This window comes from Hyperoodon ampullatus, assembly GCF_949752795.1.
Source record: "Hyperoodon ampullatus genome assembly, chromosome: 10".
Classification (NCBI taxonomy): domain Eukaryota; kingdom Metazoa; phylum Chordata; class Mammalia; order Artiodactyla; family Ziphiidae; genus Hyperoodon; species Hyperoodon ampullatus.
In genome coordinates this window covers 41,030,158-41,043,509 of record NC_136923.1, presented here as the reverse complement: position 1 = coordinate 41,043,509, position 13,352 = coordinate 41,030,158, and the positions used below count along the sequence as shown (strand labels likewise).

Below are 13,352 nucleotides of genomic sequence, written 5' to 3'. Positions count from 1 at the left end.
TTAATGAGGAAACCATAAGGATATTTAAACCAACATGTCCTTTTCTCTCTGCTTTTCACACACAGACACATAACAAAGGCTTCCCCAATGCAGGTGGCTCACTCCAGATCCTTGAGGCACGAATACTCAAGAGTGCCTCATTGGGCTTCCCTGGTGGCGCAAGTGGTTGAGAGTCCACCTGCCGATGCAGGGGACACGGGTTCGTGCCCCAGTCTGGGAGGATCCCACATGCCGCGGAGCGGCTGCGCCCGTGAGCCATGGCTGCTGAGCCTGCGCGTCCGGAGCCTGTGCGCCGCAACGGGAGAGGCCACAACAGTGAGAAGCTCGCGTACCGCAAAAAAAAAAAAAAAGAGTGCCTCATTTACTATTAATTAATTAATTAATTAATTAATTTTTAACTATTTATTTTTAATGGAACTTTATTGGAGTATAATTGCTTCACAATACTGTGTTAGTTTCTGTTGTACAACAAAGCGAATCAGCCATATGCATACACATGTCCCCATACCCCCTCCCTCTTGAGCCTCCCTCCCACCCTCCCTATCCCACCCCTCTAGGTCATCGCAAAGCACCAAGCTGATCTCACTGTGCTACGCTGTTGCTTCCCACCAGCCAACTATTGTACATTCGGTAGCGTATATATGTCGATGCTACTCTCACTTTGCCCCAGCTTCACCCTTCCACCCCACATCATCAAGTCCATTCTCTATATCTACCTCTTTATTCCTGCCCTACAACTAAGTTCAAAAGCCCAAGGGGAGGGCAGAGCTTACACTGCACTTACATACTAGATTTTTAGGTAATCTTCCTGTAAATACACCTGGCCCTCCGTTCCTCCGTACCCAAGGGATCTGCATCCACGGATGTAGAGGGCTGACTGAATTCACTGTACAGTGCCATTTTATATAAGAGACTTGAGAATCCATGGATACTCATGCATCCCCCACTGGGGCTCCTGGAACCAATCCCTGGTGGATACTGAGGGATGACTGTAGGTGCCAAGGCCCCTGGAGGGTACCCCCTGCAGTCAGAAGTGTCCTCCTTGCTCACAATCAAGAACACCTCAGGAAACAGCAGCCACTACCCAGGCCACTCTCCTTGGTTCCCCATGTGCTGTCATGAATACAATGGTCCAGGGTGTGGGCAAGGGACACCATGCATGTGCTCAAGAACTGATGGCTGTCATGACTATTCACCTTGTGCCATTTAGAATGGCAGTCTTACAGGAAGAACTAGCAAGCCTTTAATTTAGGAATCACTTCATGAAATCACAGTTTTTCAATTTAAATGAAAAGACGACATGTAGTGCCGTGTATTTTACGAAGAGCAACAAAACCTAAGGGTGGTATAAGGATGGCTATGGCCACCTCCAGTTTCCATTTGCCAACTTTATACTACAGATTCTTCCTCTGACTATCCGTTTGGTGGAAACAAATCAACTTGGGACACTTTATCACAGATAAGAACAAAACCTACAAAAAGCTGGAGCTCCCAGGTGAGTTAGGAGTAGGACCAAATAATAAAAGCCCAGGAAGAGAGACAGCAGCATACAGATGGTATTCTCTATACAAAAATTCTAAGCATTTGAATGAATTAAAGGGGTGGAGGGGAGGACTGCAGAGGTACAAACTAAATGGAATATGTACAGGTGTCAGTTTATACTAGCCCCGCTGGTGCCTGGGACCATACGTGTTTGACAGTCTGGCAGATTCACAACAATGAGCCATATTTTAATGGGCTCTACCACTAACTGATGGCCAGATATGTGGAGAAAGATTACATGTGATTTATCTACAAAATTATTTAAATTCTAAGAAGTCAGAGAGTTGGACAAATTCACCACTCAGTAATATATTTGTCTTGACTTTCTTCTCACCACTTCCCCAACCTTGCTGGCTTTCAGAGGCTGATTTTTCTCCTTCCTTCACACACCATAAATTCTGACCAAACACCAAAACCTAGCAAACTGACCTGGATAATTACCCTCAGCTCCTAACATAAACGCTGTAGCCTGCTAACTTTTCTAGAACCTAGGAAATATTAGTTGGAAGGACCATGCTCCCATTTATTAACTTACACCTGTGGCAAATAAGAGACTAAAGCTCTTCTCCACCTAAAACACTACAGACTCCCTCACTTGCTTTGATATATAAGGCCTCTTTAGCCAATTCCTAGAATATGGTGTACAAGACTCAGCTGTTACAATACAATCAGCCTTTTCTGAACTGTCGATATTAAGAAAGCTTTTAATTAGTGGGTTCAATTTATTCTTCTTCATTTTACTTTCCAACACACCTGATTTTTACATTCAAACTCCAAAACAATCTCACAAAAGGGGAAACTATGAAAAATGATTACCTTGAGCTGCTGGAACTCTCATACACTGCTAGAGAGATGTAAACTGTGGCATTGTAAACTGGCATTATCATTTTGGCAAAATTTTGGCAGCATCAACTAATGTGAATACATGGATATCCTAAGACCCATTCTAGGAACATAACAAATTCCACCACTTAGGGGCGCACACAACAGAAATGTATACCTATGTCTCCAAAAGACATGTGCACATGCATGTTCACAGCAAGAGTTACTATTCGTAATAACTAAAATGGAAATGAACCAAATGTCCATCAACAGGAGAATGGATTAATAAATCATGGTAGAGCCCCAAAGTAGACATGTACAACAAGAAGAAAGAATAGCAAGAGCGAAAGACACGTACAGCAAGAGTGAAAGAAGGCAAACAAACAAAAATCAGTATGTGAGTCCATCCAGATAACATTCAAAACCAGCCCAGGGACTTCCCTGGTGGTACAGTGGTTAAGAATCTGCCTGCCAATGCAGGGGACATGGGTTCGATCCCTGGTCCAGGAAGATCCCACATGCTGAGGAGCAACTAAGCCCGTGCACCACAACTACTGAGCCTGCACTCTAGAGCCTGCGTGCCACAACTACTGAAGCCCCCACGCCCTAGAGCCCGTGTGCCGCAATTACTGAGCCCACAAGCCACGACTTCTGAAGCCCACGCACCTAGAGCCTGTGCTCTGCAACAAGGGAAGCCACTGCAACGAGAAGCCCGCGCACTGCAACGAAGAGTAGCTCCCGCTTGCCGCAACTAGAGAAAGCCCGTGCGCAGCAATGAAGACCCAACGCAGCCCCCCCCAAGAAACCCCAAAAAAACCCCAGCCCAACTAGTCTATGATGTTAGACATCAGGACAGTTGTTACCCAAGGGCAGGGAGGAGAGTGAGATGGGTATGAGGGGGCTTCTGGGTACTGGTTACACAGGTATATTCTCTTTGTTAAAAATCATCAAGCAGAATACTTATAGCTTGTGTATTTTTCCATATGTACATTACATTTCAATAAAAAATGTTTAAGAAAAGAGGGACTTCTCTGGAGGTCCAGTGATTAAGACTCCATGCTTCCACTGCAGGGGGCGCAGGTTCGATCCCTGGTTGGGGGGACTAAAATCCCACACACAGCATGGCATGGCCAAAAAAAAAGGGAGGGAGCTAAGGAGGAAGGGAGGGAGCGAGGAAGGGAGGAAGGAAGAAAGAACAGTTTTTTAAAGTAGATTTTAAAAAACACTCTCATCATACACACAATGATCATTTTCTTTAAAATTAACTTAAGAAAAGCCTATTTCTGTGAGAAAGTAAAAAGAGAAACATAACCTATTTTTATTCTAAAGGCTATTTTATGAACCCTAGTTTTTTACCACTGTCTCCCTAAAAGAAGAGCTGTATCTGAGTCTCCTCTAAACCCCCTTGGTCCTCCATCACGGAAGGTGGCATCGTGACATCATTTTGGAATAGAAGGAGCCCAGTATGAATCCTGGCTCCACCATGCAGCAAGGCAACATGGCCTTGGCATGCACCAGCTCTTCAACTGTAAAGGCAGGACAATGAGAAGTAAGCAAAAATACTGCGGGTGAAGGGCCTGGCATACAAACACCTGTTCTCACCAGGATGTAATTTAGAAAAAAAGGTAGAAGGGTATCTTTTCTAAATGCAGATGGTGGAGCTCCTGAGAAGTTCTCTGTGAACAGTTACTGTGGATGATAATGCTTTAGCACCATTAAGAACCAAATACTAAGGAGCCACAGCGAACCCCCTCCTAAACATTTATCCCAAGAGTTTTAGGAATTAAAATTTTAAAATAACTGTTTTTGAAAAATCACTTTGTGATCATCTCTCTGTTAAGCATTCATATCTTTTAACTTGGAAGAAAATTAGATCTCACAGAGAGGTTTTAAGATCCACTCAAGCAGACAGACAGGAAAACTGAGAAATAAAGTATCCTGTGTCATGAGCCTGGCATGAGCCTGGCAGACTTCTAAAACTATCTCCACAAATGTCATTTAGATCAAGTGGCATGTCAGATGATGGTAGAAAATTCCACGAACTGCAATTTAATAGTGTGTGTGAAAGTGAGTGAGTGTGAGTGTGAGTGTGTGTGTGTGTGTGTGCATATGAAAATGAATGCTTCCCAAAGTCAACCTAGCCCCATTTTTGGGTCAAGGCAATAAGAACTAATATCTAAACATGTTTGGGGTTGTAAATTAAAAATTCACGTTGGTAACACAAGTTGTCAGATCATAGTTTTTTCCGTCATGGCTTCCTCAGGCAAACATGCCTGAGGTTATTTCCATGAGATTTTGAAATTTTGTCATTTGAGGAAGTCAGGGCAACTGACATTAGTTATGTCGGGAATCTTCTCAGGCCTCCAAGGGTTTTTCTATTTTTATTTCAGCTCACCTCTACACGCCCTGGCCAGAGAACTTGCATACCTCCCCAGAAAGCACAAATTTTGGCTCTGGCAGGCACTTGACACATGATTATAAAGTACCTATAAAAATCTTACAGGAAGACTGTTACTAAAGCAATATAATACACAGCACACAGCCATACATATTACCCTCTAGGAAGGGAAGGAATATTGCTGGGGGTAGGGAGGGAATGCTGAAATTAAAGGTATATTTTAGGTTTAATGATGTCAGTAGTTAAGTTTGAAAGAATCGTGAGCTCGATTTTCAAGGTTGTTAAAATGTGGTGAATAGTTGCCGACCTGAAGGGGAACCCGTGAGCTAAAAGATGGGACAATTTGAGCTTGAAAATGAGTAAGGTCCATAATAGATTGAAACACATAAAAATATATAAATTCACAATATTAAAAACATACACAGGGCTTCCCTGGTGGCGCAGTGGTTGAGAGTCCGCCTGCCGATGCAGGGGACACGGGTTCGTGCCCCGGTCTGGGAAGATCCCACATGCCGCGGAGCGGCTGGGCCCGTGAGCCATGGCCACTGAGCCTGTGCTCCGGAGCCTGTGCTCCGCAAGGGGAGAGGCCACAACAGTGAGAGGCCCGCCTACCGCAAAAAAAAAAAAAAAAAAAAAAACAAACAAACATACACACACAACAGAAAAAAAACCCTTATTGGTAACCTTTGGAGACTGTGTGTGGTGGGGGGGTGACTTGGCAGAGGGGTTGAACTCATTATTAAGGCAACTGAAAAATAAAGGGAAAGGATGAAGCATTTATCCATCCTTTCCTGTAAGGATTTTCAGGGTAACTAAATGACTGGTGAAGAAAAGCTTTTTAAATAAAAGAATCACTGCTAATAAACGTAGAAGAAATATAAATTTAATGCAGACGGAACAATAAATTTAGAAGTCTTACCATTTTGCAACACTTGATAAAGTAACTGATCTAGGAAGCAACTCTCAATGGCAGGTACAATCTTAAGTGAGTCTAATGGGGAACTCTGGAACACCAGAACCACTGACCAATCTGAACACCACCAAGAAAGAACCAACATTACAGGAAAAATGCCTGCACCGCCAAAGTGAACTTGAACCTGCTAAAATATCCAGCGCCATCCTGTGGTTTATTTATGGGAGACGTGTGGGAGGGAGGAAAGCAGGGGGAAGGATATGTGAAATGACACCATTCACTTTGAGTGCACGATTGGGCAGAGCCAAACACATGAATGGCATTTTAAAAAAGAAGAATAAAAGGGAGGGTGAATTGTTAACACATTAAAATAGATTTAAGAGAACTATTAGCGAATTCAAACAAATGAAGCATTCAACGGCATTTAATTAATGTTATTAGGAATTATGGTTACTTTTGTTGGGTGTAATATAGTAGGTTATGTTAAAGAATAAGATTTCCATTGGTTAGAGATACGTTTTGAAGTCTCTCTCTCACACCAAAGCGAGGAGGAAGAGATAAAATGTTGATAATTTTGAAGCTGTGCAATAGGTATTTGGGGGATTATTATGCTATTCTCTCTACTTTTGTCTATAGTAGAAGATTTTTATAACAAAAAGTTAAGAATGGCAGAAAGGTGATGATCGCTATCATAAGAGTTCATTTGTGCTATTCTTTTTGTGTGTGTCTATCTTCGAGAATGTCTATAAATTAAAAAAAAAAATGTAGACAATCCAAGGATGAATTTTTAAGGATCTCTGGGATATATTGCCGACCCACCCAAGAAAAAGGCATAATGCCAAGAGGACCCTGGAAAGAGAACATGGCAGGCATTATGTGGTGATGGCTATAAAAGCAGATTCACTTGTGTGTAATATCCTAGATGACAATGGACATTCTAAACAGTTTTAGTCAGAAATCACCAACAGTGTGGTTTGCCCCTCTGATGCTCCGTGCCACAGGGATGACCCCAGACTGAGTGGTGAGCAGAGCCTTCCTCTCACCTGGCTGGGGTGGATGAGGCGGCGGCATCTGGTGGTGCATCAGAGGGTAGGGAGGGGGCTGTTGATGAGGCATCATGCCAGGGTGCCCTGCTGCTCCCAGTGGTGCCAGGCCAGGTCCTCCTGAGTGCTGGTGTGCCTGTTGAGGGTTCTGCCCATGCTGCTGCTGTTCCATTTGCTGTCGGGCTCGCAACTCAGCGTATTTCAGCTGTTCCATGTGGAAGTTCTGGCGTTCAGTAAGCAACTGCTGCCTCTGTTGTTCTAACTGTTAAGAAAAGGAAGGGGAAGAGAAATTAAACCAGGAAAGGCTTTCAGAATTGGATGCCAACACAGGATATCTACATGATGCCTAAGTTCCCCATAGCTCATCACAGTTACATAGTCACCTCCTCTCCTGAACAACCACAGTGAAAGAAAAGGCATTATTTCCTGAGTAGAATGAAGTCAAGTTCTTCTCTATGTTAAGTATAAGGCCTGCCTTTCCCTGGAACCTTCACCGGGTGGGGGGCTATTATACTCAGGACACTTGTAATTCCCTCTGTTTGGCAGGCCTTCAGATATTTAAAAAACTGTTTCCATGACTGCCTTACTCTTCCCTAGGTGAAACAAGCCTCTCCTGTCCTCTTAATAGTTCCTCAGATACTAGTATTTCAAGTCCAACCAACATTTCCGGGTGCTCTCTTCTGCATGTGATCCTTTTGGTTACTATTTTAGAATGTGACACCAGAGTTAAATCCTCTGGATGAGTGGACGTGGCCTTAGCTGCAAAGATACACATTTTCTATATGGAACTTTGGCGGTACCATTGTAAATCTTAGCTTCCAAGTACCCAAAATTATACTGGGTGACACTTTCACAGCATATTTTAGAAGCCTAAATAAAAATTTACATGAATCGTGGTTTGAAGAATATAAGCATTTCAATACTCAAAATAATCTTTCTGGGGGTTTCCCTGGTGGCGCAGTGCTTAATAAAACGCCTGTCGATGAAGGAGACATGGGTTCTATCCCTGGCCCAGGAAGATCCCATATGCCGCGGAGCAGCTAAGCCTGTGTGCCACAACTACTGAGCCTGTGCTCTAGAGCCCGTGAGCCACAACTACTGAGCCCGCGTGCCACATCTACTGAGCCTGCGCTCTAGAGCCTGTGAGCCACAACTACTGAGCCCAAGTGCCACAACTACTGAGCCCGAGTGCCACAACTGAAGTCCGCGCCCCTAGAGCCCATGCTCCGCAACAAGAGAGGCCACTGCAATGAGAAGCCCGTGCACCACAACTAGAGAAAGCCTGCGTGCAGCAACGAAGACCCAACAGAGCCAAAAATAAATAAATAAAAACAAATAAGTTTATTTTTAAAGAAAGATAATCTTTCTGGGATTCAAATTAAAATACAGAGAAGTTAGGAAATTCAGAAACCATATGCCTGACAGTAGCTCAGAAAAAGGAGCCCACCTTAAAGGCTATGAAAACTAACTTAACCCAGGGTTGACAGAGAAAATCACCTTTAACATGAACGGAAATAAAAATCCAGATTTCTGGAAGTAGTATAAAGATCATATGGAGGGTTACTAGCACTAGTGCTTTTCTATAATGTTCTATCTCATCATTTTTGACAGCAAGATTTTATTCACTGGGAGGCATTTCTACAGCAGCCACAACAACTCTTGGGCACTTGAGATGTGGCTAATCTGAAATGAGATATACTATAAATGTAAAATAGTCACTGAATTTTGAAGACTCAGTATGAAAAAAATAAAATTTTCATATTGATTACATGTTAAAATATCATTATATACATACACTGGATTAAATAAAACATCATTATAGGGACTTCCTTGGTGGTGCAGTGGTTGAGAATCCACCTGCCAATGCAGGGGTTATGGGTTCGAGCCCTGGTCTGGGAAGATCCCACATGCCGTGGAGCAACCAGGCCCGTGCACCACAACTACTGAGCCTGCGCTCTGGAGCTTGCGAACCACTGCTACTGAGCCCAAGTACCACAACTACTGAAGCCCCCACGCCTAGAGCCCGTGCTCTGCAACAAGAAAAGCCACTTCAGTAAGAAGCCTGTGCACCGCAGCGAAGAGTAGCCCCCGCTTGACACAACTAGAGTAAGCCCACGCACAGCAACGAAGACCCAACGCAGCCAAAAACAAAACCATTATAATTTTTTTAACGTGGCTACTAGAAAATTTTAAATTACATATATGGCTCATGTATTTCTGTTGGAGAGCACTACTCCAAGGCATTTGATAAGTTAAGGAAATGTAACATTTTAGCTTTCAGGAATAGTCAGTTTTATAGATAAATACTACATACTATCATTAGCAAAATCTAAGTGGAATACCCATGAGAATTAGCTTATGAATCTGGGCTCTTAGCAGAGAGCAGCTTGGGGAGAAGTCCCCGTGGAACCTAGTGAGAAGCCTCACTGGCTATCAGGAGTAGCAAGCAGGGAATGTCTATAGACGGATGGGGTGCTGGAAGACAGGCCGTGGACACAGCATGAAGACAAGTGGCACGGCCAGATGAGGAGAAGAAAAGGAAAGAACAGATGGTAACGCTTATATCCCCGGTGTTGGTTAGCTGGCTTGCAGAGAGTCTCCCTTGGGAGAAGATCTGAAATGAACGATTTTGTGAGTGGTTGAGGGTTATCACAGGAGGGAGGAAACACGGTGTTACCATGGTCTAACAGGCTGGTGCGGGCTCTTCATTTTCTAAGGGTGACCCGAAAAGGCTAAACCCTGGCTCAGTTTAACGTATCCTTCTTTTCATAATCAGAAGGGAGTTGCAAGGTGTAAACAGCAAGAGAATCCTCTGGAAGTCCAGCTCTGCAAGATGACTAATCAGTGAGATAATGTAAGTAAAAGGCAGACCGAAAAAACAGAATCTCAAGATTCTGACAGTTAAGTGCTATGGCCAGAAAGGTTTTGCTTTCTTCTAACTATTCTTTCCAGGAAATTAAGCACTTTGCTGAGGTTAGACTTAAGAGGTTGCCAGAAAACGACCTCAACCTACGTTTTTGTTGAGCCACTACTGGTCTGGACAGGTAGCTGAAGTCCAGCAGTTACGTAAGAACTCCAGAATATAGGTCAAGATCTGCTTTATAAAAAGCTGAACTGTTACTGGAGGAAGACTTTGTGTCTCTGAAGGGAAATATTAGTCTCTGCCTTACCTATCTCAATGGGTTTTTTGTTTTTTTTTAACTGAACCAGCCTTTCTTTGGGAACTGACCTTAGTATCGAAGTATTAATCTTGGAAAGAAAAATTTGCCCAATCTTCCTAGTTTACAAATGAACTAACCTCAATTATACTATTTTTTCCTGAGCTTCACTCGTCATTTCAAAACACAGAAGGTAATTAAAAGGTAATTAGAAGAATTAAAAAGGATGTGATTAAACACACACATCCCTGAAAAGAACCCAGTTTAAGCTTTAGATCCAATGTGGAATGAATAGGTCCTCTGAAGTGAGAGCAACATCCAGACAGCAGGCTACCAGTTGGCTCCAAAGGGTCACCTCTGTTCTAGGGCACATGCAACAGAGTTTATGGACACATACTGGCCCCACCATCCAAAAGAAATACCTCTCTTGTTATAGATATCTTACTGTTACTAAATCCAATTGAAGACTGCATTCACTTTTGTGGCAATGAAATATGGGAATCTTTGAGGAGAGTTTGACAGTACTGGGCAAATTTTTCTTTTCTTTTTTTTTTTTTTTGCAATACGCGGGCCTCTCACTGTTGTGGCCTCTCCCGTTGCGGAGCACAGGCTCCGGACGTGCAGGCTCAGTGGCCATGGCTCACGGGCCCAGCCGCTCCACGGCATGTGGGATCTTCCTGGACCGGGGCACGAACCTGTGTCCCCTGCATCAGCAGGCGGACTCTCAACAACTGCGCCACCAGGGAAGCCCCTAAAGTACTTTTTTTTTTTTTTTTTTTTGCGGTACGCGGGTCCCTCACTGTTGTGGCCTCTCCCGCTGCGGAGCACAGGCTCTGGACGCGCAGGCCCAGCGGCCATGGTTCACGGGCCCAGCCGCTCCGCGGCACGTGGGATCCTCCCAGACCAGGGCACGAACCCGCGTCCCCTGGATCGGCAGGCAGACTCCCAACCACTGCGCCACCAGGGAAGCCCTAAAGTACTATTTTTGATGTACATTTATGTCTGAGATGCACTGAATAAAAAAAAAAAAAGCAAGTTGCAACAACAATGTCAATTATATTAAAAAAAAAACCTTTGTGCCCATGTATAAACATTACATACACACTGAAAATGTTCTGAAGACACTAAACTATTAACAGAGAGTATTCCTAGGAATGAAACTGAGGGTAAAAGACACTTTTTAATTTATCCATTTCTTTATTATTTGAAAAATTTTCATCACACCTATTTTTGTAATCACAAAACAAAATACTTAAATTACCCAAGTTATATGCTTCAGATAACCTGATTTTCTTCTCTCCCTTTTCTATTTCCAAGGACTATAAAGCCCCAACAGCTAAACCGGATAGTGTAAATTACTCATGTAAATAGGGCGCTAATGAAGCTGTTCACTTTCTTTCAAGGCTCCGATCTGGCTCTAGGGAACCCAGATTCATACAAAGCTGCCTGTGGCCCTGATCTGAAGACATCCCCACCCCCACTGCGTTCAAACCCTGCCTTCCTCTCCCCCTTCATTCCTACACTGTGTATGTATAAAGCAGCCGAATACAAGTGGAACCGGAACATAACAGAGCACTTTTCTACACCAAGACCCCAAACACACACACAGCTGCAAGTGCAGCTGAAGTTCACACAGAGCTCTTCTCCCAACTTCATTTGCATAGAACAGGGAGGCGGGGGGCGGGGGGAAAGAGTAAAAGAAGGTGGGGGCCTCAAAAATCCATCTACACTGCTAAGGGTCGAAATACCAGCCAAGACTTGAAGTCTCTGACTACTTGGCCTCAGAACTGAAGTAAACACACCTTCCTTTGAAAGGTTTGGTATCAGTAACCAGACATCCACTTAAGAGAAAACCAGACATACTCATTCCTTCTTACACCTCTGGCAAAACAAAACAACACAACTGCATCTTTCTGCTCCACTGGAGGCAGAAATCCAAAGGGGGACACGGCACCACTGTTGTGACTGTCATTCTGTCCTTGTAAAGTGCTTGCTGCCTGAGGCCCTACGTCTTTTTTTGAATCAGAAGTAAACCTGCTCAGTCCTAAGTACAGCTTTCTTAATCTCAAATAAAACTATCCACAATGTCACGGTGCATGTCTAATAACAGTTTCAATTATATGACAGGCAGTACAGAGATGAATTACTACAAATATGCAGAAAACAAAGTTAAATACAATTCTCCTGGGGCAGTATAAAATTAACTTTTTGTTCTTTTTTCCTTAATTTATCACAGAGTACCACAAACTTTTCTAACCCTACACCCTGTGTGTGAGGACATCCCATTAGTAATACCTTTAAATCCATCCAGAACTTGACCGTTTCTCCTCACTTCCACGGCCCACCACCACCTCACGTGGACTTCCCAACAGCCTCCTCACCAGTCTCCCCTTTTCTAAACTTGTCACTTTATATTCTCTACAGACAGCAGAGAGACTGATCGCCACTTAACTGTAAGGAAAATGATGCCAGTTTTCTGCATGTATTCCACATTTTTATGGAATAAATAAAATAGGCCCTGCAATTATTCCACATTTTTTTTTTTTTTTGCGGTACGCGGGTCTCTCACTGTTGTGTCCTCTCCTGTAGCGGAGCACAGGCTCCGGACGCACAGGCTCAGCGGCCATGGCTCACGGGCCCAGCCGCTCCGCGGCATGTGGGATCCTCCCGGACCAGGGCACAAACCCGTGTCCCCTGCATCGGCAGGTGGACTCTCAACCACTGCGCCACCAGGGAAGCCCAATTCCACATTTTAATCACAGTAAAATGAAAGGCTTCTGGATGGTTTACAGGGACTTCTGTGATTAGGGCAACATCATCTCTGCCTTCACCATCTTACCTCTCCCCACTCACTCATGTCCCAGCCCACCCCACCTACTCCTTAGTTCCCAAACATGTCAGTCACGCTCCTGCCTCAGAGTCTCTAATGCTGGCTGTTTCTAGGGCTTAGAGACATTCGCCCAACTCTCAGTTTCTCAATAGGGCTTACACCAATGACACCACTTAGAACTGAAATCCTTCCCTTGCCCTGCCCAATCTCACTTACCCAGCCTGAAACATACAGGTATGTATACATACACAGTATATATGCATGCATACACATACAAAGAACATAATATCTAACATCCTTCATTAATTATTTAAGCTCTACCAAGGCAAAGAGTTTTGTTGGGTTCTATTCACCAGTGTTATCTCCAGTACTTAATACACCTAGAACAAAGTAGGTGCTCAATAAACATTTGCCAAACGAAAAAATGAACTTAATCCATCATCTATGATGTGAAATCCATCAGCTCTGGGCAGGCTGACTCTTCAGTCTCCTCAGCAATCATACCTTTCTCTTCACAGTTTTGGATTTGGACCTTTTCTACAACTCAGATCAGTCCTTCCTTTACCAAGAAGCTTTCCTTGATAATCTGAGCCAATCACGGCCTCCCCTCCTCTGACTTTCCATAGCCTCACTACCTCGTGGTATC

General features: G+C 43.7%; 1 protein-coding gene across 1 annotated transcript in view; it reads right to left on the bottom strand.

The window, feature by feature from the left end:
- SMARCC1 (SWI/SNF related BAF chromatin remodeling complex subunit C1) overlaps positions 1 to 13,352 on the bottom strand; it is a gene marked incomplete at both ends in the record, with an annotated part of 177,644 nt that overhangs the window by 10,183 nt on the left and 154,109 nt on the right. Inside the window, one exon of the mRNA XM_079712293.1 lies at positions 6,719 to 6,980. Within this exon, the coding sequence (XP_079568419.1) occupies positions 6,719 to 6,980 (262 nt within the window). The remainder of the gene's footprint in view (positions 1 to 6,718; positions 6,981 to 13,352) is intronic.